Below are 25,471 nucleotides of genomic sequence, written 5' to 3'. Positions count from 1 at the left end.
AAAAAAAAAAAAAAAAACTCCACTGGCAGTATATCTGTGTTAAAAAACTTGCTGAGCATGTGTGAGGACTAACCATTACAAAAAAAAAAAACAAAAAAACTAAAGCACACAGAATATAAGCAAATAAAGGCTAAAGCAGAAAAAGGAGACAGCTATATATGGCCTACCTTATAACAGATTCTGAATCTAAACATCCACCTAAATTCAAGACAAATATAAAGGCCCAGTTTTCAAAGTTAAAAACAACTTTCAGCTGGGCATGGTGGTGCACACCTGTAACCCAACAACTGTGAAGCTGAGGCAGGCAGGTTGCAAATTCAAGGACAGTCTTGGCAACTTAATAAGACCCTAATTCAAAATAAAAATTAAAAAGTTGGAGCTGGGGTTGTGCTCAGTGGTAGAGCATCTGCCTCATGTGAGGCACTGGATTCAACCTTCAGCATTACTTAAAAATAAATAAATAAAATAATGGCATTGTGTCCATCTACAACTGAAAAAAAAAAAAAAATTATAAAGGGTTTTGTTCGGTTGTAGAGCACCCCTGGAAAATGAATGAATGAAAAAGGGGAAAAGAGCTTTCCTTTAATATAAAAATAATTTTTAAAAACCTTTTCATGGGGCTGGGATTGTGGCTCAGCAGTAGAGCGCTTGCCTAGCCCGGGCGGGGCCCGGGTTCGATCTTCAGCACCACATAAAAATAAAGGCATTGTGTTGTGTCCATCTACACCTAAAAAATAAATATAAAAAAAAACTTTTCATTTTGGGGCTAGGGTTGTGGCTCAGTGGTAGAGTGCTTGCCTCGCATGTGTGCGGCCCTGGGTTCAATCCTCAGCACCACATAAAAACAAATAAATAAAATGAAGGTATCTTGTCCAACTACAACAAAAAAATAAATCTTTAAAAAAAAAAAAAAAAACTTTTCATTTTAAGGAAAACCCAAACATCAAGATCTATTTTGTATAAAAAAAAAATTAATTTCATGGATGTTTATAACAACTTTATTCTAAAGTGCCAAAAGTTGGAAGCAACCAAGATATCCTTCAATGGATAAATGCATACACTGTAGTACACAGACAATGGAATATTATTCAGGGCTAAAAAAAAAAAAAAAAAAGAATGAGCCATTAATCCAAAAGAGTTGGAGTAACCTTAAATGCATATTTCTAAGTAAAGGGGTCAATCCTAAAAAGTCTACATACTGTATAATTTCAACTATATGACATTCTGGAAAAGACAAAACTATCTCCATAGTTTTAAAAAGAAACCAATGGTTGCCAGGGGTTAGGAGGAGAGACCAATGCACAGGTGGAATATAGAGGATTTTTTAAGGCAGTGACTATATTCTCTATGATACGATAAAGATGAATACATGTCTTTGTACACTAGTCAAAAGTCACAGAATGTACAGTAAAAATGAATCCTAATGTTAACTATGAACTTTGAGTGATAATAACCAGACAATGCAGATTCAGAATTGTAACAAATCTGGTACATCTAGCACATGGGAACTCTGTACTTTCCATTCAATTTTTCTGTGAGCCTAAAACTGCTCTAAAAAGTAAAACCTATTAAGAAAATTCTTTAAATGTTCTAACTTTTTATCTGGGTGATCATTACAAAAATATATACACGTTTAAAAAAAATCACCAAATTTTGGGTGCTTTGTATGTATTTTTGTCTCAATAAGAGTCATTTAAAAAGAAAACAAAAATCCAACAAGACAAACTAATCATTTGAGGGAAGAAAAAAATCAGTGCTTAAATGAACACTCCAAGACAGAACTCTCTATCATGACAAAACATGGGTGCTGTCTAAGCACTGATATGCCCTGGCTGAATATCTTCATCTGTTTCCTCAAATGTAAAATGTCAGGCAAGCACTCTACCACTGAGCCTCAACCCTTCAAATGTAAAATCAGTGTCCCACATACACACAATATGTAACCTTTTTAAAAAATATTTTTTAGTTGCAGATAGACACAATACCTTTATTATTCTGAGGATCGAACCCAGTACCTCACCCACGCTAGGTGAGTGCTCTACCACTGAGCCACAACCCCAGCCTAACAATATATAACCTTTTATGTACTTGTCTTATAGGGCATTAGAATAGGAATTCCTTCTGACTTAATTATTCAAAAGAAAAAACATGCAGACCAGGAAATAAAGATACCTATCAAATAAAAGGAATATTATATGTCAATTTTCTTCCAATAAACTATTTTAACTGAATTAAAAGCAAAATAAAGACATTTAAAATGTTTAATAAAACATCCTCCAGAAAAACAGTATTGAAAGAATAAATTTCTTTTTTTTTTTTTTTAAATATTTATTTTTCAGTTCTCGGCAGACACAACATCTTTGTTTATATGTGGTGCTGAGGATCGAACCCGGGCTGCACGCATGGCAGGCAAGCGCGCTACCGCTTGAGCCACATCCCCAGCCCGAAAGAATAAATTTCTTACTTCAACCAACTCCTATGTGAAAGTTTTCTCTTACATACCTTCTCCAAAAAAAGTCATCTCATCAGCCCCATAAGAATCAATTTTAACCACACAAGATGGAACACATCTGTAATCCCAGTGACTCAGGAGGCCGAGACAGGAGATCACAAGTTCGAGGCCGGCCTCAGCAACTTAGTGAGATCCTGTCTCAAAAATAAAAAGGGCTGGGTATGTAGCTAGTTCAGTGGTAAAGTGTCCCTGAGGTCAACCCCCAGGACCAAAAAAAAAAAAAAAAAGAAGGAAGAATCAATTTAATATTTAATTCCTTCAGAGATTCTGATAACCAAGCTTTTTTTTTCCTTGTAGTTGTAGATGGACAACATGTCTTTTGTTTATTTTTATGTGGTGCTAAGGATCAAACCCAGTGCTAGGCAAGCACTCTGCTACTGAGCTACAGCCCCAGCCCTCCAAGTTCTTAACTATATGAAGAAACTAGTCACTGAACACTGGCCCAAGAAGTCAATAGTGAAACAGAATGAAATATTCCAAACTATCCTAATAAACAACCTGTCAAAATGACCTTTAATAAAACTGGGATTTAAGTATGAACAGCCATCTTATCTGCACCTCCCAGAAATTAAAATCCATAACACTTAAGTAAGGGTTCTTTGACACAAAAGACTATTCACAGTCAATTCTCCTTATCAATGGTAATTATGTTCTATAAAGCACTAAGTACACTGAGTTATCCAATACTGAGTGAGCTACTGCACCAAAAAGAAATAAATGGTTAAGTTCTTCCAAATCACTGATCACACCACAGCCTCACTCCCCAGCATGGGGGACTGAATCCAGGGGCCATACATTCCCAGTCCTTTTAACTTTTTGTTTTGAGACAGGGTCTCACAAAGTTGCCCAGGCTGGCCTTGAATTTGCAATCCTCCTACCTCAGCCTGGGAGTACAGGCATGTGCCAACTAGTCACAACATTTTCATCAACCAATCAATATATAACTTTTTATGAATGTTTCTGTTTAAAGACTGCTTATTTGCCAGGCTCAATGGAGCATGCCTATAATCCCAGCGGCTCAGGAGGCTAAAATGCCTCAGCAACTTAGCAAGGCCCTATGCAATTCAGCAAGACTTTGTCTCAAAATAAGAAATACAAAAGGCCTGGGGATGTGGCTTAGTGGTTAAGTGTCCCTAGGTTCAATCCTTGAAAATTAAATAAAGTCTGCTTATTTAATAGATATTACTGATTTAATTAATACTGAACTCATAGTCAAGAGTACTACAACTCATGCTGGAATAAAACTCACCTACCATATATATTATAAGGTATATCACAGCTTTCCTCTGCTTAGGAACATCAAATAGCACACTAGGGAGCCATTTCAAGCACTGTAATCTCCAACCAAAAAAAAAAAAAAAAACCAAAATGCAAAAACAATAACAACAGAAGGACACTTATTTACAGAATGACAGCTGAAAAAAAGAGTTTCACCTTGTTTGAACTCAGCTGGGAACAGGAAACACCAAATTTTCCCCGCTCTGTACTTACCTATGAATGATGGAGAAAGCATTCAAAATATTGATTTTAAGGTTACAAATAAATTCTAGCAGGTAGGCTCACTCAAAAATTAAAGACTCCATGAAAAATGAAGATTGACTATATATTACGACTGCATTTATATGAAACTCTAAAAAATGCAAATTTAATCTACAAGGACAGAAAGATCAGTGGCTGACTGCCCAAGAAAGCAAGATGCAATGGACTGGAAAGAAGAGCAAGGAAACTTTCTATGATGGAAGGGGTTGCAGAGATATATGGATTTGTCAACACTCACTGAAGTCGAAGAATACTAGAAATGAACATATATTACCATACCAAAATTATGCCTCAATAATATTCAAAATTTTATTTAAACAATGAAAGTGGCACAAACCTATAATCCCAGTGACCTGAGAGGCTAAAGCAGAGGATCACAAGTTTGAGGTCAGCCTCAGCAATTTAGTGAAGCCCTAAGCAACTTAGTAAGACCCTGTCTCAAAATAATAAATAAAAAGAGCTGCAGATAGTGGCACACACCTGTAAATCTCAGCAGCTCGGGAGGCTGAGGCAAGAGGATCACTGAGTTCAAAGCCAGCAATTTACCCCTAAGCAACTCAGTGAGATCCTGTCTCTAAATAAAATACAAAAAAGGGCTGGGGTAACTGGGGTTGTGGCTCAGTGATAGAGTGCTTGCCTCACGTGTGTGAAGCCCTCAGTTCGATCCTCAGTACCACATATAAAATCAAATAAAACAAAATAAAAGTTATTGTGTCCATATACAACTAAAAATATTAATAAATATATATATATGCAGGCCTGGGATTGTGGCTCAGTGGTAGAGCGCTCACCTAGCATGTGCAAGTCCCTGGGTTCAAACCTTAGCACCATATAACAATAAAATAAAAGTATTGTGTCCAACTAAAAGATAAATATTTTTTTAAAAAAGAAAAAGGGCAGGGGCAGGAGAATGACTAGGGATGTGGCTCAATGATTAAGAGCCCCTGGGTTTAAAAAATAAAATATAAAGAAAAAGGGCTGGGGGGGACTGGGGTTGTGGCTCATTGGTAGAGCACTTGCCTTGCACATGTGAGGCATAAGGTTCGATCCTCAGCACCATATAAAAGTAAATAAATAAAATAAAGGTTCTATGTCCATATACAACTAAAAAAAGATTAAGAAAAAAGAAAAAGGGCTGGGGATGCAGCTCAGTGGTTAAACATTCCTTGGTTCAGTCTTAGTACAAAAAAAGAGAGAGAGAGCTGGGGGATATAACTCAGTGACAAAGCTCCCCCCTGGGTTTAATCCCCAGATCCCTGATACCAAAAATTAAAATTAAAAAAAAAAAAAAAAATCAGACATCAGCAGGACATTTCTGGTCTGTAGGTGACAGGGTTTTGTTTTTTGTTCTGAATTTTTCTTTCTTTCTTTTTTCTTTTTTTATATTTGTAGATGGACAGAATGCCTTTATTTTATTTGTTTATTTTTATGTGGTGCTAAGGATCAAACCCAGTGCCTCACACATGCTAGGCAAGCATTATGCCACTAAGCTATACCCCAGCCCAATGGTGTTTTTTTATATTTTGTTTTTGTGTGCGTTTGTGGTACTAGGGATCAAATGCAGGGCATTGCACATGCTCGGCAAGCACCCTGCCACTGAGCCACATTCTCAGTCCCAGATAGTTTTTTTAAAATCAGTAAAATGGCGCAAAAAATTGTTTTAAATCAGTGCCAAATTTAAAAATCAGGAAATGAACGAGACATCTATAGCTCCCATAATTGGGAAGGCTGAGGCAGGAGGATCACTTGAGAATAGTATTTCAAGGCCAGCTTAGGCATTCAAGTGAGTCCCCATCTCTTAAAAAATCAATAAATATCAGAAAATTTCACATTAAAATTCAAATTTCTGGTTTCAAAAATCACAAGTTCACTGATCCTTTTTATAAGGCATATACTTGATAGTTCACCCTGCTCACCACAACTCCCTACTACCCTTAGAATGTACTTCCTCATTCACTACCAACTGGCCTCTGAGGCAAATGCCATCCTTTACCAACACAGATGTTTACAATATATTTCTGACTGCAAAAAAGGTACAAATCAGAGCCAGGTGCAGTGGTATACACCTGCAATCCCAGTTAGTTGGGAGGCTATGGCAGCCTGGGTAATTTAGCAAGACCCTGTCTCTAAATAAAGTAAGTGCTATACATGTACTTCTGCAGTAGAGCACTTGCCTAGCATACACAAGACCCTGGGTTCAATCCCCAGCATTGGGGGTGGTGGGGGTGGGGGTGTTATAAATTAGAATATACAGTATAATCCCATTTTTTAAAAAAATTATGACATATGGGGCTGGAGTTGTGACTCAGTGGTAGAGCACTTGCCTAGCACATGTGAAACACTAGGTTCAATCCCCAGCACCATCTAAAAAATAATAATAATAATAAACAAATAAAATAAAGTTATAAAAAAATTTTTTTTAAATGTTCATGACGGTGGGGCTGGGATTTTAGTTCAGTGGTAGAGTGCTTGCCTCGCATGGGTGAGGCACTGGGTTCAATCCTCAGCACCACATTAAAATAAAGATATTGTGTCCATCTACAACTAAAAAAAAACTATTTAAAAAATGTTATGTCATGAAAAGGAATTTGGTTACAAACAAAAACACTAACTGTGGCTCAGCGGTAGAGCGCTCACCTAGCACGGGCGGGTCCCAGGTTCAATCCTCAGCACCACATAAAAATAAAGGCATTGTGTTCTGTCCATCTACACCTAAAAAAAATAAATAAATAAATATTTTTTAAAAACCCACTAACAGTGAAATTACAGATAATCCTTCATTTTTACTTCTTGCTTACTCATACTTTTTCTTGTTTTACTAGTGAATATATATATTCAGCTTTATGATGATTCACCCATCACACAAATCACCCACTGAAGAGTACAATTCAATGGTTTTTAGTATATTTACAAATGTATGAAAAAATCACAATTTTAAAACATTTTCATCACCTCCAAAAGAAGTCCTGTACTGTTTAGTCATTAATTCCCTATCCCCCCCAATCACCTCCATGTCCTAATAAGCAACCACTATTCAACCTATTTTCTGTCCCTACAGAATAGCTTATACTAGATATTTCATATATATAGAATTTTGTAAACTTTTTTGTCTTGCTTCTTAGCATTTTTTTTAACTTAGCACGTTTTTGAGGTTCACCCAAATTGTATCATTATTTCAATGCTTCATTCCTTTTTATTAAAGAATAACATATCAGTGTGTGTGTGTTCACCACATTTTTACTTATCTAAGCATCAATTAATAAACATTTTCTGGTGCTTCTCTTTTTGCTATTATGAATAGCTATAAACTTTCATGTACAAGATTTTGAATGCATAGGTTTTCATTTCTCTTGAAAAGAAACCTAAGAGAGGGATTGATGGGACAAAGAGTAACTCTGTTTAACCATTTAAAGAACTGCCAGATTATTTTCCAAGGTGGCTGCGCTGTTTTACATTCCCACTAGCAGTGTATGAGGGCTCCAATTTCTTCATATTTGCATTGACAATTGTCATTATCTGGCTTTTTTACTACAGAATAAATTGTTTAATAACTGTTCAATCATAATACACCCAGATTTTTATAGACTAGATGGTGCTCTTACTAACATCAAACTTTAGACTTGAAAAGAATCTGGTCCTAGGGGAATAGGTATTCCCCTAGCCCAACTTAGGGATAAATATAAATGAGCTAAATCCATAAAGCTTTTACAGAAGAGATCAGAGCAGATTTTCTAAACACTTACAAAACACAGTCACTAATGGAGATCCAGCACTGAAGTGAATATGTGCCACCATCAAAACTCATTTATGGGTTACTCCTATTGGGTGCCCTCTCACCCTGTGGGAGTCAATCTCTCTTCTTCTCAAATAAATTCTATTACACTAAAAAAAAAAAAAAAAATTATTTATAATGTTTCAACATAAATACAACTTCAAACCATACAGCAAACAGAGAGTATTCATCTGTCATCTTTAACAAAAGAATCAAGAAGTCTTAGGTTTTCACATCCAGACCTCACTGTGCAAAAGGGAAATGAAAATCTGTACTTAAACTCAGTGTAAGCCAAACACAGTGGCACAAACCTGTAATCCCAGTCGCTCAAGAGATTAAGACAGGAAGATCATAAATTCCAGGACAGCCTGGGCAATTTTGTGAACCCTTCTTTCAAAATATAAAGTTTTAAAAGGACTGGAGACATTGGAGAAAAGATAACCTCTTCAACAAATGGTGCTGGGAAAATTGGAAATCCATATGCAAAAATTAAACCCCTATCTCTCACCATGCACAAAACTCAAAGTGGATCAAGGGCCTAGGAATTAAACCAGAGACACTGCATCTATTAGATGAAAAAGTAGGCCCAAATCTCCATCATGTCGAATTAGGCCCCACTTCCTTAATAAGACTCCTATAGCACAATAATCCATATCAAGAATCAATAAATGGGATGGATTCAAACTACAAAGCTTCTTCTCAGCAAAAGAAATAATCAGTGAGGTGAACAGAGAGCCTTCTAATTGGGAATAAATTCTTACCACACGCACGTCAGAGCACTCATCTCTAGAATATATAAAGGACTAAAAAATCTTAACACCGGGCTGGGGATGTGGCTCAAGCGGTAGCGCGCTCGCTTGGCATGTGTGCGGCCCAGGTTCGATCCTCAGCACCACATACAAACAAAGATGTTGTGTCTGCCGAAAACTGAAAAATAAATATTGAAATTCTCTCTCTCTCCCCTCTCTCTCTCTTTAAAAAAAAAAAAAAAAAAAAAAATCTTAACACCAAAAAATCTAATAACCCAATCAATAAATGAGCCAAGGAACTGAACAAACACTTCTCAAAAGAAGACATACAATCAATCAACAAATATATGAAAAAAATGTTCAACATCTCTAGTAATTAGAGGAATGCAAATCAAAACTACTCTAAGATTTCATCTTACTCCTGTCAGAAAGGCAGCTGTTAAGAATACAAACAACAATAAGTGTTGGTGAAGATGTGGGGAAAAAGGCACACTCACACATTGTTGGTGGGACTGCAAACTGGTGCAGCCAATATGGAAAGCAGTATGGAGATTCCTTGGAAAACTGGGAATAGAACCACCATTTGAACCAGCTATCCCACTCCTCGATCTATACCCAAAGGACTTAAAAACAGCATACTACAGGGACACAGCCACATCAATGTTTATAGCAGCACAATTGGCAACAGCTAAACTATGGAACCAAACTAGATGCCCTTCAATAGATGAATGGATAAAGAAAATGTGATATATATACACAATAGAATATTATTCTGCATTAAAAGAGAATAAAATCATAGCATTTGCAGGTAAATGGATGGAGCTAGAGAAGATAATGCTAAGTGAAATTAGCCAATCCCAAAAAAACCAAATGCCAAATGATTTCTGATATAAGGATGCTCATCCATAACATGCTGTGGGGGGCTGGGCAGGGAGGATGAAGGGATTAAATGAAATCTAGATAGGGCAAAGGGGAAAAAGGAAGGGAGGGAAAGGGAGGGGGCATAAGGATAGGAAAGACAGAGGAATGCGATGGTTATCATTACCCCAAGTACATGTATGAAGACACGAATGATGTGACTCTGAGTACAACCAGAGATATGAAAAATTGTGCTCTATATGTGTAAAATGAATTGTAATGCATTCTGTTGTCATATATAACTAAAATTAAAAAAAAAAAAGGCTAAGATGTAGCTCAGTGGTAGACCACTTGCCTAGTATGTGTGAGGCCCTGGGTTCAATCCCAAGTGTGTGTGTGTGTGGGAGGTAGAATCAGTGCAAAATCACAGACTCCCTGCCACAAAACAAACAAAATGCCTGACTGCTTCCTTGCCCCAAGCCAGAGATAAGAGTATACAGTGTAAACTTTTCCCATTTCTATCTATAATAGTTCTTTATGATGTTAGGAAAGCAAATAATTCCATTTACAACAGCCCAAGACCTAACCAAAAAGAGGATCCAAAAATATTAGCAACCAGTGTCATGTTCATCTAATACGTTTTCCAAGAGTTAAAACCAGCAGTTTAGCCTGGTGCAGTAGTGCACACCTGTAATCCCAGCAGCTTGGGAGGCTGAGGCAGGAGGATCATAAGTTCAAAGCCAGCCTCAGCAATGGCAAGATGCTAAGCAACTCAGTGAGATCCTGTCTCTAAATAAAATACAAAATAGAGCTGGGGATGTGGCTCAATGGTTGAGTGCCCCTGAGTTCAATTCCTGGAACAAACCCCACCGCCCCCCCCCCCAAAAAAAATAGGGCTGGAACCGAAGCTTAGTGCTCAGTGGTAGAGTGCTTGCCTAGCATGCATGAGGCACTGGATTAGATCCTCAGCACTACACAAAAATAAACAAATAAAATAAAGGCATTCTGTCCATCTACAACTACAAAAAAAAAACACCACCTGTTCCTGCTGATGGGCAGAATAACAGCCTCTGGAACAGAAGTCCTCTGTTTTTCCTTTGCTATAAACCATATATAGATAAATAGATAGATATAGATATATAGATACATTCACACACACATACATACACACACACACAGCAGTTTTGTAGCCAAGAAAGGAGGTAGACCACAGAGCTCTTTTTGAGATTTGGATTTTCAGTTTTCAGGCTTTGTTTCAGCCCTTTCAGCAAGTTCTGCCTCTCCTCTGCAGCACTGAGAATGAGCCTGCCTTTATAAGGCACTAGAGTCAAATGTGCAAGCACCTCAAAAATGATAGGAGACAGGGACCCATGACCACCAAATCCCCATTTCTACTTGTCACTCCATTTTCTTATGTAATTACAGAAGGTGTTTCCAACTCAGAAAAATTTAGTACATCTTTATGAACATTTAGTCCTCATGTACCACAAGAAGGAGCAAAAAAAAAAGTATAAAATACAATCCCTACCAGAAAGGAGCTAGATTCTACAAGAGAAAACTTAAAAAAAAAAAAAAAAAAAGTTTAGTTGTTAATGGATCTTTATTTATTTATATGTGGTACTGAGAATTGAACCCAATGCCTCACACAATTGTAGGCAAGTACTATACCACTGAGCTACAACACCAGCCCCAGAAGAAACTTTTATGACATTGAACTAGGGCACTCTACCAATAAACTACATTCCCAGCTTTTTCATTTTTTATTTAAAAAGAAGGTCTCACTAAATTGCCAAGGCTGATCTTGAATTTGTGATACTCCTGCCCTGGCCTCCCAAGTAGCCGGGATTATAGCTGTGCACCACCCCAGAGGAGTCACCCCCCAAAAATGTTTTGTTTTGTTTTTTTTAAACTGGAGATTGAACCCAGGAGTGCTTTACCACTGAGCCTCACCCCCAGCTCTTTATATTTTTTTTTTTTATTTTAAGACAAGGTCTAAGTTGCAGAGGCTAGGCACAAACTTGTGATCCTCTTCCTTCAGCCACACATTTCACTAGGATTACAGGCATGCAACACTACACCCAACTAACCAAAAACTTCTTAAAAGAACAGTTCTGTTTTGTTATTTAAGGACTGTAATGCCACTACAGTTAAGAGGGAATGCAGCATCTGCACAGGCTGAAATGTTTTAATGGGTATTTTGTAAAGAAGATAGGTAAGACCTGAACTGAATTCTAGAGATAAAACTAAGGTGAAGGAACAGGATATCCCAAATAGAAGCAAAAGTCATGCATTCAGCCAGCAAGAGGAATAACCTAGATCAATAATATGTATGTAATATTAAGCACATAATTTGGTTAGGGGGAATTAGGATAAAGCATGGTGGTAGGTTGGGATAGCTGGGGCAACAGCACCTTGAACGCCACATCAGATCTCATCCCAGAAGCTTGTCAAAGTTCCTAACTTCAGCGTAGGAGCTCCACAGTCTAAATTGTATCTGTTATCCTTTTTAGTTTAAAGTGCTGACGGTTATTGGTAAATTATGCATAGACAAAGAAATTAAGGGCCTGCTATTATAACAAGTCTCATCATTTGCACTTAAAAAATGTTGCTATTTGTGTTCATCCACCACTCATATTCATGAAACAGTAAAAGCATTAAACAAAAACAAAGTTCTTGGATATTCTGATTTCCTTGAGATGACTGTTCTATTAGGGTTATACCAACCATGTACTTTAATGGCCCCTGAATCCCTAAAATTGTATGTAAAAGTCAGTGTTGAGAACTTGACTAAGGATAGTTTCTTTACATATCTCAAAGAAGTCAAATATCCAAAACAGGATAGAAATCCTCACTTAGAGTTACTATTATTTTAACATAAACTGCAGGAATTTAACCCTGTGACTGCCTTAACTTTCTAAAAAAACATTAATGGGGCTGGAGATGTGGCTCAAGAGGTAGCACGTTCGCCTGGCATGCGTGCGGCCCGGGTTCGATCCTCAGCACCACATACAAACAAAGATGTTGTGTCCGCCAAATACTAAAAAATAAATATTAAAAAATTCTAAAAAAAATAAAAGAACACTAATGGGGGGTGGGGAAGGAGGCTTGGCTTGGAACAGTTTTGACAATGTTTTATTAGATCCTTCCTTTCTTTCCAAGAACTGCCCAAGGAACTGGTCTTAACAAGGTCAAAACTCATTAAAGATTCAAAAAATTGCCCTAAGGGAGGACAACGAAATAAATAAATAAAGACTACTCAATTTCTCTCTTCTTACAGGAGAACAGCAACAGGCTGCCTACCTCCTCTGGCATCAGCATCTACTTTCCAAAAGAATCTCCTGACCAAGGAGCTGGTTTCTTTCAAAATTAAATATGCTGAAGTGACACTATCCTAACAGGAGTGCATAAAAAATTGTTACTTGACTTCTCAGTCATCTTATGCAGGCTTTATAGGACTACCCACAGTGACTGTATGAGGAGGCCAAAGGTCGACAGAACTCTTTCTAGACCTGCATACTCTGCCCAGAATCTCCAACATTATTTACCTCCCAGGAAAGGGCCTGATAGTCTATTTTCATCAAGTGAATACATGTAGTACTGCTAAAAGCTAATTTAGCAGTTCAAGAACATCCACAACAAAAACAAGTCTCATTTCTTTTTTCAATTCTAACATACTCCCAAATTTCCTCCGTCTCCAAATCAAACTAATGGAATCTCTTCAGGAAATAAAATTAATCAAGTCAACACCATAATAATCTTTCTCCTCAAAAACAGTCCAAAAAAGTGGACTGATAGCCACTTTCAGGTTGCTAGACCTGAGGCTTCAGCTGCAAGGAAATTATGCCCCAAATAAAATGATGGACATTTAACCAGGCCTTTCAAGAGGGATCTCCAAAGAACACGTGAGGTACTGAAAGAGTCTCAGGAAAAGAAGCCAGGCAGAGGGTCTTCACCCTACCAGACTTACAGGGCCGTGACACAAGACTGCCAGGCTCGCGGGGGCTTTGGCCTGTTTGTCTAGTCTTAGTCTCAAAAAGCCTGAAAAATCACTTGCAAAAGAATGATACCTAAGAAAGAAGTACGTGTATATCACACTCGGGAGCAACACAACGCCCTGGAGAGCATCAGAATGACACTGGACACGTTTCAGAGCTCTGGATCAGTGGAGTCCTCGGCTTTGATCAGAAAAGCTTGTTTCTCAATAGCCCGGCTAGCCAACCAACCGGCCCGCCCTAGGGCACCAGGCTCTTGGACCCCGACCCCGGCTGTCCTCCGGGCCTCAGCACCAGCATCTGGGAGGCTTGACGGGCTGCCAGTCAGGACACTGGAATGATGTTGAAGCGATGCTCAGCCTAAGCCCGGGCCCCACGCGCGCCCACTTCAATCCCGCGCCCACCGCCACCCTACCCGCGGGCATCAGGCGGGTCTTTCGGCCCGGCTCCTGTCACTCACCGGCCCGGCCCGGACAGCGGGCGCCCAAGGCTCCCCACGGGAGCTGGGCCCCCCGGGCCTCCAGGTTTCAGCCCGCCCCAGAAAGGCAGCGCAGGTGGCTGAGCCCCGCAGCAGCGGCCCCGCAGCGGCCGCTCGGTCCAGCTCCTGGCGCTGCCCACTGGGTAAGGATCAACAACAAGATGGCGGCCAGCCGAGGGGGCGGAGACCGGGCGTCATAGTAACCAAGAAGCCAAAGAACCCGCCCCCAACTGAGGCTATCCCCAATCAACAGCCTCTTAGCCCGACACCCGGAGGAGTACTTTTTGCTGACCGGCCGGATGGCCTGTCAGTCAGAGCCTGCCTCTCACGCCCCGAGCAGAACGCCTGGGGCACGTGACTGTGACGGCGGGAGTAGGCGCATGCGCGCCGTTTTCTAGACCTGCTGTCGGCTGAGCTTTTGCTGGCGACTCAGGCCTGACCGCCCTTGGTTTCTCTTCCTGCGTAGCCCCCTGATGCCTAGCCAACGTATCTTATCACACTCGCGCACACACTTAGAAAATGTCAGCAGTATTCTACTTGCTTTCTTTGTCAGCCACCCTGGAGTTGGAGGGGGCGTTGACACATTTTCTGTGGTGAGGAAACTGAGGCCCGAGAAGGGAAGCCGGGTCAAGGTCACGCCACCTCTGGAAGTGGAGGCAAGCACTGGGTTTTAGCCTTTTCCTATGTCTCCAGAATATAAAGAGTGTCTTCTCAGCGGCTTCCACATTTGCTCCTTGCTTGGCCTGAGGTGCATGCAGCCTTTTGTGCTGCCTCAACAGACCCTGGCCCATTTCCCATACTTATTCTGCCTGATGTGATGTCCCCCAGCACAAGCCCTGGCACACAGCGAGCATATCCTCTTTACCCGGGAACATCTTAAGTTCCTGTGACAGCATTTTGCCCTAGACTGTCATGACCTGCCTCCAAGGCAGATTATGAATCCCATAAAGTGGTCATCCCTTGTTCTCCATGTAGATCACCTAACCTTGGGCTTGGCTTAGGGGTCAGGACGCCAAATGCGGCGGTTCCATGTCTGGTCGTACACTCAAATGCCTGGACTAGCTGTCTGACTTTTGAGCCTTAGCCTCTCTGAGCCTTAGTTGCCCTATCTGTAAAACAAGGATAAAAGCCAAGCTTCTCAGAGATGCAGATTTAATGAGCCCTTAGAGCTATGTAACAACTCAGGAAAAATCCACTGATAGCCACATTCGGGTTGCTGGACCTGAGACCTGCTCTTTACACTCTCACTTTGGTGGAAGCCCCATTAAGAGTTCTTTTCCCACAGAAGGTGCTCAGCTTCTTCCTGGGCTTGGGATATCATACTGGATCAGGAAGGGAGGTTGTTTAGTGCCCAGAGCCGATTCAGGCCCACAGACTTAAAAGGGAGGGGATGATTTGATATAATTTAGGGATTCCGTAGTAAGGGTAGCCTCGACCCAGACAATAGGTCTTCTCAGAGGGCTGGCAGTCAGACATCTGAGCCAGAGTGGGTGTGGAGAAAAGATCAACACTGCATCCAGCAAGGCTGGCTTTCCTGCAAGTTGCTGTAGGTCAGCTGGCTGTATAGAGCATCTCAGCTGAGCACAGGGAAAACTGAGCATAGAGGAATCAGAATAAACATTTAGGGTGCAGTAATCAGAAAGAAAAGGGGCCAGGCGTGGTGGCACATGCCTGTTATCCGAGCAGTTTGGGAGGCGGCCAAGGCAGGAGGATCGTGGGTTCAAAGCCAGCTTCAGCAAAAGTGAGATGCCAGGGCTGGGATTTTGTGGCTCAGCGGTAGTGCACTCACCTAGCATGGTGGGACCCGGGTTCGATCCTCAGCACCACATAAAAAAAGAAAATAAAGGCATTGTGTTGTGTCAATCTACACCTAAAATATATATATATATATATATATATTTTTTTTTTTTTTTTAAAGTGAGGCGCTAAGCAACTCAGTGAGACTCTGCTTTACTAAATAAAATACAAAATAGGGCTGGGGATGTGGCTCAGTGGTTGAGTGTCCCTGAGTTCAATCCCTAGTCCCCCCAAAAAAAGAAAAAAGAAATGAGAACACCATTAGAAGAGGGCTTCCATCAATCTTACCAGGACTAGCCATGCACAGATTTTTCAAGTCTTCACCACTCCTCAACCCAGTGCAAAAGCTCTGGATCCTTCCCAATAGAACCTCTACACATTGTTGGAAAATGGCCCTGAAATTTGGTGGGACCCTCAAAAAGCAGCAGTGTCCTCCTCTTTGTAGGAAAAGGAAGCAGTCAGTTTCTGAGAGGACAAGACAACTGGAGGTCCCCTCAGTCACTGACAAAAATAACGGAATCTAACTTCTGCAGAGTGCCAGTCACTATCAGAGCATCATACAATGTCTCTTTAAAGAAAAGTAATCTACTGGGCATGGTGGCACATTCCCGTAATTCCAACAACTTAGGATGCTGAGACAGGAGAATTGCAAGTTCAAGACCAGCCTCAGCAATTTAGTGAAGCCTCAATCAACTTAGTGAGACCCTGTTTCAAAATTTAAAAAATTAAAAAGGGATGGGGATGTAGCTCAGTGGTAAAGTGTATCTAGGTTCAATCCCCAGTACCACCCCCCCCCAAAAAAAAAAAAAGAAAGAAAGAAAAGAGAAGAAAAACAACTTTACCACTCTCTAGGGTATGCCCATAATGTAGCACTTTCTCCAAGTAAGAACAAGGAAACACAGATCTGAGTTTCTCCCACATATAGATTACAAGTCTGGAACTATTCTGTTTGTAATTTTGTTTATTATTGAATCAACTTGAAATCATAGTACATGATCATGTGATGAAGAAATTCCACACAGTGAAGTAGATGCTTTACAGCCAGCGCCTTAGAGATGCTTTAGAACTCATGTTGAACAGGTAATCTTGGCCTGTACCTGAGCCCAGATAATCAGAAGAGAGAGGAGTCAGAACTCTCAGCAGAACTTCCTTCCCCCCCTTACTATAAGAGAATACATTCCAGGACCTACAGTGTGACAACCCCCCCTTCTAACTAGAATCCAACCTGTCCTTTCCCTCCCTTCTCTGATTCAAATGCCTAAGAAACCTCAATTCTCCAAAACTGGACACCATTTCACCTATGGTCATTGCCAGATTACTCTGCCATAGTTCACTTGTGACACTGGAGTATCTTGGAAGCACTCCCCTCATCATTCCCCTCTCCCCTGTGGGAGGGAACTAAACTAGGTTTAAGTCATCTCTAGGCTCCACCAGTGTTTGACAAAGATTGGCTGAAGGGTGAGTGTGGGCGAGAGAAGATCCCATTCAAAAAAATGTAGATGGAGGATACTTGGTGGTAAGAGAAAATACTGAGATACGGTGAGGAAAGAAAGGAATTCTGGCATTAAGGGCCCCAGGAAGATAATGGTTTGGAAAAAGTGGGGACTCAAGGGCATCCTGTGCTCTTCCATTAAAATGTTCCTGAGGAGAAGAACCAGAGGATGCAATATGAGTTAAACCTGCCCACAGGGAGCAGATGGAGACAGGCCCTGGAGGGGCCAGAAGTCCAAATGCTTCCTCCATCCTGATGATGCTGATGTGGACACTTCCATAGGAGTAGCCATTTACAGGTAAGGAGTCGGGCTTGGCAGGGACAGGGAGTACCCTTGAACAACCTCATTGCCCACTACTCAAGAAAGTCAGTTGACATACCAGTTCATGACACTGCTAGGTGCCTGGGACATCTCCATCCTTGGTGCCTCCAAACTACTCAATGGATCCTTCATTCCCCTGGATGCTGGAGCAAAGTAGGAGAAGAAGCACAGGGTAAGGCCTTGAGCCCCAACCTGAGTTTAAGAGGTGGGCTCTCAGGCATAGAGGCCTGGAAAGGAGACTGACCTGTTTAGCCTCAGAGCCTGGGCTGGTTTGCTTGGAGCCTGAAGTACCTGGGTCAATCTAAAATGCCAGGAAGAGAAACCAAGCAGTAAGGGCAACAGGCCTGTTGGCACCAGGAATTAGTACCATTCATCTATTGGTATTTGATTATTGTCTGTATTTGATGCCCCATTATTATTCCCACTTCCCCTGGGTTCAGTTCTATGCCCACAAGGAATTCAGTCTATAGAAGTAGGGCAGATTTTAAGTGGAGAACAGGGGTCAGGAATAGGGAAATACCCCATGCATGACAGACTCAGAGCCTCAAGCCCTGAGCCATCCACACCCATCCCAAGACTAAGCTCTGCCTGAAGAACACTTTCTTTCAGTGTCTCTCTGACTCTAATCTGAAGACCTATGGAGACTCAGCATTTTTCTCCTCCATATCAGTTCTATGCCCATCAACTTTTTTTAAAATATTTTTTTAGTTGTAGATGGGCACAATGTATTTATTTATATATATATATATATATATATATATATATATATATATATATATGTTTAGGTTGTGCTGAGGATTGAACCCAGTGCCTCACTCATGCTAAGCAAACACTCTACCACTGAGCCACAATCCCAGCCCTATGCCCATCAACTTTTGCATTGTTTTTCAAATTTAGGAAATCACAGTCAGGGTCCATAGGTGAGCTGGGGGAGGAAGGGAGCATGGGGATAGCAACCCTACCTCTGAAGGAGCCTGCTGACCAGCCATCCCAGAGCTAGAAGCAGAAGGGCACCAGTTGCTGTGAGCACCACCACAAACCAGGGTTCGGGCTGCCAGAAAGTCTCTGTATATGTTACAAGCAGGGGTGTCATCACTGAGGGCACCTGAAATGAGAACCACAGACTCATCACTGCCCTGCCAAAATGTTTTGATTATTGAGTTTTCAAACCTCTCTACACCCCAGATTTGCTCTTCTATATTGCCAGGTTCTTTGCACTAGCAGCTTCCTCCAGAATGCCTTTCTCCATCATTTCACTTGAAAAACCTGGGTCTCCTCATCCTTCAAGGTCCTTTTGCCCTATCCCCCAGGCCTGAGGAGCCCCCTCACTGTGGTTCTTTGGGTGCTCATGGCCACGGTGCTGGCCCTCCAGGGAACTAGATGCACAATGATGGTGACTGTGGTGCTGAGGTGGGGGATGGAGGGACCCGCGTCAGCCGCACGGATCAGTAGCTCATAGGTACAAGGCTGTTCTTGCCAAGGAGGTCCCAACATAGAGTCATTGTGCATCAGGATGGCCTCTTGCAGTCTGAACTGGTTCTTGCTATCTCCTGAAATCAGAGTGGCAGAAGGAGACCATTGCTGGCTGTGGCTTGCTCCTCACCCACAAGTTAGTGGCCTCTACAATCCATACCTCCTATGATGCTGTAGGAGAAGGCCAGGCGCTGTGGCTCCTGGGGTATCCAGCATGATACTTTGGTCACCTCCACACTATGGCCCAGAGTAGTATAGATGGTAAGTTCCTGAAATGGGGGCTCACACTCAGGGGGATGGTCATTCACATCCTGCAGAAAGGATACCAAGTTATAGGAGTGAGTTTGACCCACTTCCCAAACCCCAGAAGTCAGCACCTCAGCCTTGTCCTATCACAGCCAGAGCCTAGGCAACAGGTCCTAATGCTTTCTTTCCCCAGTGAGGCTTTACCCATTCCAACCAACCAATGGAGGAAACTGAGGCATGGTGTGGAAAAACAAAAGGCCAAAAGGCAAATCTTGCCTCCCCACGTCTTTCCAAAGCCTTGGGGTTCAATTACCTCAACCTCAATGGTAATGGTACAGGAACCTGAGCGGTGGTAAGTGGGGTCCCAGTCTTGGCCATGGTCAATCAGCAGAATAGTGAGTCTGTACAGCCTCTGCTGCTCATAATCCAAAGTCCCCAGGAGGTGAATGTCTCCTAGAGGGTATGGTCACAGCTTCAGCCTGCAAAGCCAACTCTGGCCCCACCTCTCCATCCTACCCCTGGTGTGGAAATACCACTGAGATGATCCACAGCAAAGATAGAGGATCCATCAGATGTGTAGTACTCAATGCTGTTGTGTGGGTAATCCATATCCGTGCCCACCACAGTGCCCAGCAGAGTGTGAGGCCCTGCATCTTCCTGAACCCGGAACGTGCGTGGGGCACAGGCTGGGGTGAACTCATTGACAGGTGTCACCATCACCAGTACTGGAACTTCAGCTGGGGGCCATTTGGCAGTCAAGGGGCTGGTCTGGGTGCTCAGCCCTGCCTTGGGGGTCTGAGGAAGGAAGCATGGCCCTGCTCTGGGGCTCCAAGGAAGAAGAAAGTTGGAGAGAAGGTGGCAATAACCCTCCCCTTCTGGAGGTCTAAGAGAGACACTAGTAGGAGTCTGAAATGGAAACAACCCTGCCCTGCTGGATTCTGAGGGAGGAAAGATGACTATTACTTGGGAGAGGGACAATAGACAAAATGGGATGGTAGACTGAATAGCCCTGTCCTGAAAGTCCAGGCCTAAGTATGGTCACTCACTGGTCATCTGGGGCTGACCACCATCAAGCACCAGGATAGAGGCTGAATGCTGGAAGCAGGTCCCAGGAATATCACAGTCCAATGTAGCATTCACCTGATCAGAGGGGTCAAAGAGTGAGGCCCAGCCAGGACCTGGGAGAGCCATAAGCCACACTGGGCTACCTCAGGTCAGGGCATCTACCCTGGTCCTCTGTTTCGCAGAATGCAAAGCAGATTGGCTCAATAATCATGGAATCCCATCCCCATGATCTCAGTGTTCATATACCCTTGGCCCACCCACCCCTTCCTGCTGCAAGCATCCTATAAGTGGGCCTGGGAGTGGGAGCCCAGCACCTCAAGGACCCTGTCACGAAGGCAGAGACTGGCAAGACCAGGAGAGCTGTGGAACCACAGCTGGTAGTTGAGGGTGGCACCAACAGAGTCTGGGTCAGTGCAAGTGATTGTGTTCAGCACAGTGCCCACCGGTGTGGTCTCTGGGATTTGAGTCCTGAGAGTAGAGGACCACAGCAAAGCAGGAGTCTGACTCAGCTGTGAGCCACAGATCTCAATCTTACCCCAACAGTTAGGCAAGGTTCCCGCATACTCACACCAGAAGAGCTGGGATGCAGAGTGGGGGCCAGTGGTTGACAGAGAGCACATTCACAGTGAGATCAAGCTCCGCACTGGCCCACGGCTGAAACCTTTCAAAGGCCTTCACCTGCAGCCTTGTGATCGCTGCACCTCGGGTGTGAGCCAATTCTAGGGGCATGGTGGTTTGGACTACCCCATCCACTGGGTGTGATGACAAAGCAGAGAAGCAGAGCTTGGCCCTGCCCTCAGCTCAATGGTTCCCCCCAAACCGTCAACAGCCTCACCCTTGGAGGCAGCGGATACCACTCCCGCCTCCTACTTCAAGGTTAAGACCCCAACCGGACCTTGCCCCAGTCGCAGCCCTGGCTCTGGCCTTTTTTCTCAGGTGGGCGAGATCACATAGGGGCACCTTTAGACAGGTTGCAGAGACATCCAGGTACCCTCCACCCTGCCTCGCCCCTCACCGCTTCCGATGGAGTAGAGTGGACTGGGCATTGGGGAGAAGATTTCATAGCGCAAGTTGAAGCCCCTAGCCTGGACTTGAACCACCTTGCTCCCAGGGATTTTGTCTTCAGGAATGGTGACATTCTGGGCCTTCTGTCTAGATCAAAAGTGAAGCACTGGCTTCTACCTGCTCCTTCTCATCTGGTGCCCTGCGGGTAGTGTCCTCCTCCTCTGGGGTTTCCCTCCTAACAGAGTTACAATGTTCCAGCAACCCTGCACCCTACTACTACCCCTGATTCCCTAGAGCTAGGTCCTGCTATGCGCCCCCTCATTCCCCTGGTATAGGGGAGCCTTACAGGAAGGAGACCTGGCTGGATGGTGCAGGCAAAATCTTCACCACCAGCATTCTTTGGCAGCTTTGGCCTTGTCCAAGTGACACTGAGATTTGCAGCTGGAAGATCTACAGGACATACAGGATAGGAGGGGAATCAATATCTATGCTCAGTTCTCTCCTCAAGACCTCCACAAGGAACTCCAACTTTTACTCTTCCCCCATAACCAGTCATTTTTGATGACAAGTATTCCTTTGAGTCCTATACCTTTGGGACATAAATTCTTCTGTTAGGTTGCAAACGACTCAAGAAAGTGATATGTGAGTCATTCACATGTGAATTATTAGATTAAAGTTGCTAAGGGCCAATTACTAAGAGGTGGAAATTTTAAAGAAGAAACTTTTCTAACCTCTTTACTGGCCGCTTAACCCAGAACTTTCTCTTAAAGTGTTATTGCCCTAAACACTCTCCTTCATGTTGAGGGACTCTTTCTCTTTATGAACCAAGCCAAAGTGAGAGCATGGTCCACATAGGGCAGGAGATGCAGGTCTGGGAGGGAGAGGCAACAAATTTTCAGAAGGCGATGATATATATATATATATATATATATATATATATATATACACACNTATATATATATATATATATATATATATATATCTCCATCCATCCCCAGGTCCCAAGTCATGCTTACCTTCTGAGCCTGGCCTTTGAGACCCTGAGATGGTGCCCGAAGCCAACCCTGCTCATTGATGGAGAAAGGTCCAGGGAAGTATGGAGGGTCCTGGGCGCTGATAATGTTCATCTAATAGAACAGAGATGCTAGCAGCCCCAACCAGCCTCCAGTGCCCCAAGCACTACTTTCAACAACCCAGGAGGCAACTGTCCACACCTGGTCTCCCATGCCCTGCCACTGACTCTTGCCCCAGCCTAGGCTCTCTGCCCTCTACTGGGAATCCTGATACTGACCCTCAATCCTTTCTGCTTTAAAACCAATTATTTTGGGCTAGCGATATAATTCAGTTGGTAGAGTGCTTGTTTCAATCCCCAGCACTACATACACACAAAATCAACAACAACAACAACAAAAAAAAACAATTATCTTGTTTTTAAACTATGTTTCTTTTTGAGGGGTTACAAAATGTTATAAAATTGTAATGGAGGGCTGGGGTTGTGGCTCAGTGATAGCGCGCTTGCCTAGCATGCGTGAGGCACTGGGTTCGATTCTCAGCACCACATACAAATAAGTAAAATAGATTTGTTTTTGTTTTTTTTTTAAGAGAGAGAGAGAGAGAGAATTTTTTTTTAATATTTATTTTTTAGTATTCAGCGGACACAACGTCTTTGTTTGTATGTGGTGCTGAGGATCGAACCCGGGCCGCACGCATGCCAGGAGAGCGCGCTACCGCTTGAGCCACATCTCCAGCCCCAAATAAGTAAAATAAAGGTCCATCAACAACTAAAAAAAAAAATTGTAATGGAAAACTCAGAACACATATGAGAAATTGAAAGAAGAGCTCAGTTCCTTAGACTTCTCTATGGGAACAATTACGGTCAGTGGGGAAAGGGTAACATTAGTGGCTCTCTTCAAGAATAGGCATCATGCACAGGCTCAGCTGTGGATTGTAGTGTCCCTCTGCAGGCTGTAGCTGGTCAGGCAGTGGTGAGCTTGTATTCCCCATCCCACTCGCACACACATCATGTCATCCACTATCCTATGTGCTGGGCTTACCTGAGTTCCCTGGACTTCTAGGCCTGGGAGCAGCAGAGTGTACAACCGGGCCCCAGGTTTGACTGTCTCTGGCACCTGAATGGTTTCCCCACCTGACCAGGGGGAAGATCAGGGAGGCTCTCTTCAGGTCATGCCTGCCCACCCCTGCCTGCTGCCCCTGGCCTCACCTGAGCTGGCAAATCGACCAATACACTGGATATGGCCAGAGTCCCGCTGCACATCCACAAAGAGTGGTCCCTCCATCACAATGTCGCCACATGTGTATCGCAGCTGCAGCTCATAGTGGTTTACTGCAAGGGCATCCAGCCGAGCTGAGCTGCTCAAGGTCACCTGTGGTGGACAGGCAGTAACGTGTGGGGCCTAGTCTCTCTGTCTCTGTATACCACCTCTGGCTTTGGGGAATTTCAGGTCTGCCCTGTGCCCCCAGTTCCCAGTTTTACTCATGACTCTACCTTTCCCACATAGATCCCCTGCCACCTGGTCAGGCTGGGTGGGTTGAAGAAAGTGGTAGGTGGTTGCACATTGACCAATTCCAGGGTGGGCAAGTGGGAGGAACAGTTGAAGGAGAAAGACTGAAGGATGGTGCCAGGACCCTCGCGTTCAGACACATTTATGAACCAGGGCAGACTGTGGAGGTCTGTGAGGAGCAGATAATTCAGGCTGGAGGCCCCCCATGCTCAAGGAACCACACTTGTAAACAAAGTCCCACCCTTTTGCTGCAGGGTCTGACAACACCTTGATATCAAACAGCCAAGTTCTGTCCTTGTTCTCCACATCTGACATTTTATAGATGGGGAGAGATAACTGATTGAGGAAGCAGAGATAAGAAACACTGATCAGGAGTTCAGACCCTTACTCTAACCCTCACCCTGAATCTGAGGGTCAGAACTCCAAAGGAAAACTGGGGTATCCCCATATACCAGCTTCTCACCAGAGACAACCAGAGCCAAAAGAATCATCAGGAGCCTCAGCAGCACCATAGTGGCCTGAAGAGATGACAGAGGAGACTGTTTGTCAGGCCCAACCTGTTGCCAGGTCAGTTGCTCAAACACAGTCATGCAGGCGGGCCTTCCGGACTCCAACTCCACCCATCTCTGGTGACTGAGCTCTAGTTCCCTGGCAGGCCTCCAGAGGCCTGGAAAATCCCATTTTCCACTGTTTCCCAGTGAATTCCCCCATTCATTATCACAACCCTAAGAGGATGTGATACAGGTGGTGAAACTGGCCATGCTGTTCTTGGAGACAGAGAAAGTACAGCATTCAGGAAAACTAAACCCAAATCTAGTTACCCCACAAACTCCCCCCCAACACATCATTAAAATGTCTTCAAAAATCTCAGTTCAGTCATCCACAGAATCTCTCAATAGTTGTCTATGTTCAACAAGCAAAAGAAATCCTTGATTGTAGATAGAAAAGTAATAGTTACCTATGGGAATATCAACTGGAGGGGACACAAGGTAGCTTCCTGGATTGGAATGGCTAAGGATGTACTATATTTTTAAAATTTTTATTTATTTATTTATTTATTTTGGTACTAGGGATTGAACTCAGGGGCACTCAACCACTGAGCCACATCCCAGCCCTATTTTGAATTTTATTTAGAGACAGGACTCACTGAGTTGCTTAGCACCTTGCTTTTGCTGAGGCTGGCTTTGAACTCGTGGTCCTCCTGCCTCAGCCTCCCGAATGGCTGGGATTATAGGCATGCACCACTGCACCTGGCATGCTATATTTTTTTAAAAAAATAATTAACTAATTAATTGATTTTGGTACTAGGGATTGAGCCCAATGGCACTTTACTATTGAGCTGCATCCCCAGAACTTTTAAATTTTTATTTTGAGACAGGGTCTTCTTTTTTTTAAATATTTTTTTAGGTGTAGATGGACACAACACAATGACTTTATTATTATTATTTTATGTGGTGCTGAGGATCGAACCCGGGTCCCGCCGGTGATAGGGGAGTGCTCTATCGCTGAGCTACAATCCCAACCCAAGACAGGGTCTTTCTAAGTTACTTAAGGCCTTACTAAATTGCTGAGGCTGGTCTCAAACTTGCAACCCTCCTTCCTCAGCCTCCTGAGTTGCTGGGATTACAGGCATGCACTACTGTGTCTGG

The 25,471-nt window shown here is 43.0% G+C and overlaps 2 protein-coding genes across 17 annotated transcripts in view; both read right to left on the bottom strand.

Annotated features, from left to right (window-relative positions):
* Ip6k1 (inositol hexakisphosphate kinase 1) overlaps positions 1 to 14,083 on the bottom strand; it is a 68,009-nt gene extending 53,926 nt beyond the window's left edge. For 2 of the 4 annotated variants that reach the window (XM_048794667.1, XM_048794672.1), the window contains exon 1: positions 13,883 to 14,082. The gene's annotated coding sequence lies outside the window, so the exon portion shown is untranslated. Of the gene's footprint in view, positions 1 to 13,882 lie in introns of all 4 variants that reach the window. The other 2 variants (XM_048794671.1, XM_015487189.2) reach the window with 2 other exon arrangements.
* Positions 14,084 to 16,640: 2,557 nt separating this feature from the next.
* Positions 16,641 to 24,870, bottom strand: Cdhr4 (cadherin related family member 4). 13 transcript variants are annotated; one of them, XM_048793870.1, is made up of 18 exons: positions 24,286 to 24,863; positions 23,807 to 23,991; positions 23,522 to 23,684; positions 23,355 to 23,446; positions 22,317 to 22,427; positions 21,647 to 21,750; positions 21,311 to 21,447; positions 20,864 to 21,047; positions 20,610 to 20,763; positions 20,277 to 20,370; positions 19,767 to 19,967; positions 19,544 to 19,683; positions 19,145 to 19,295; positions 18,841 to 19,061; positions 18,474 to 18,616; positions 17,756 to 17,812; positions 17,570 to 17,654; positions 16,641 to 16,794 (listed from the first exon to the last, which is right to left on the bottom strand). In XM_048793870.1, exons 1-17 carry the CDS (start codon positions 24,410 to 24,412, stop codon positions 17,624 to 17,626), a joined length of 2,295 nt encoding a protein of 764 aa, XP_048649827.1. In that variant the 5' UTR covers positions 24,413 to 24,863; the 3' UTR covers positions 16,641 to 16,794; positions 17,570 to 17,623. The 13 variants fall into 13 exon arrangements, with proteins under 13 accessions (XP_048649827.1, XP_048649828.1, XP_048649826.1 ...); XM_048793871.1 differs by having other exon boundaries at positions 19,764 to 19,967; positions 22,317 to 22,364; positions 24,286 to 24,859; XM_048793869.1 differs by having other exon boundaries at positions 19,764 to 19,967; positions 24,286 to 24,853.
* Positions 24,871 to 25,471: the final 601 nt, after the last annotated feature.

This window comes from Marmota marmota, unplaced genomic scaffold (assembly GCF_001458135.2).
Source record: "Marmota marmota marmota unplaced genomic scaffold, marMar, whole genome shotgun sequence".
Lineage (NCBI taxonomy): Eukaryota > Metazoa > Chordata > Mammalia > Rodentia > Sciuridae > Marmota > Marmota marmota.
The sequence above is the reverse complement of the archived record's forward strand: the minus strand, read 5'-3'. Positions and strand labels throughout refer to the sequence as shown.

Bases quoted from the DNA above. Each gene is read 5' to 3' on its own strand.
- Cdhr4 (XM_048793869.1), bottom strand. From the start codon at position 24,412: ATGACTGTGTTTGAGCAACTGACCTGGCAACAGGTTGGGCCTGACAAA. The intron at 22,428-23,354 runs GTAAGCCCAGCA...CTGTTCTATTAG, and splicing joins TAGAAGTCCAGGGAACTCAG to ATGAACATTATCAGCGCCCA. The intron at 18,617-18,840 runs GTGAGGGGGCTC...TTCTCATTTCAG, and splicing joins TGAGCACCCAAAGAACCACA to GTGCCCTCAGTGATGACACC.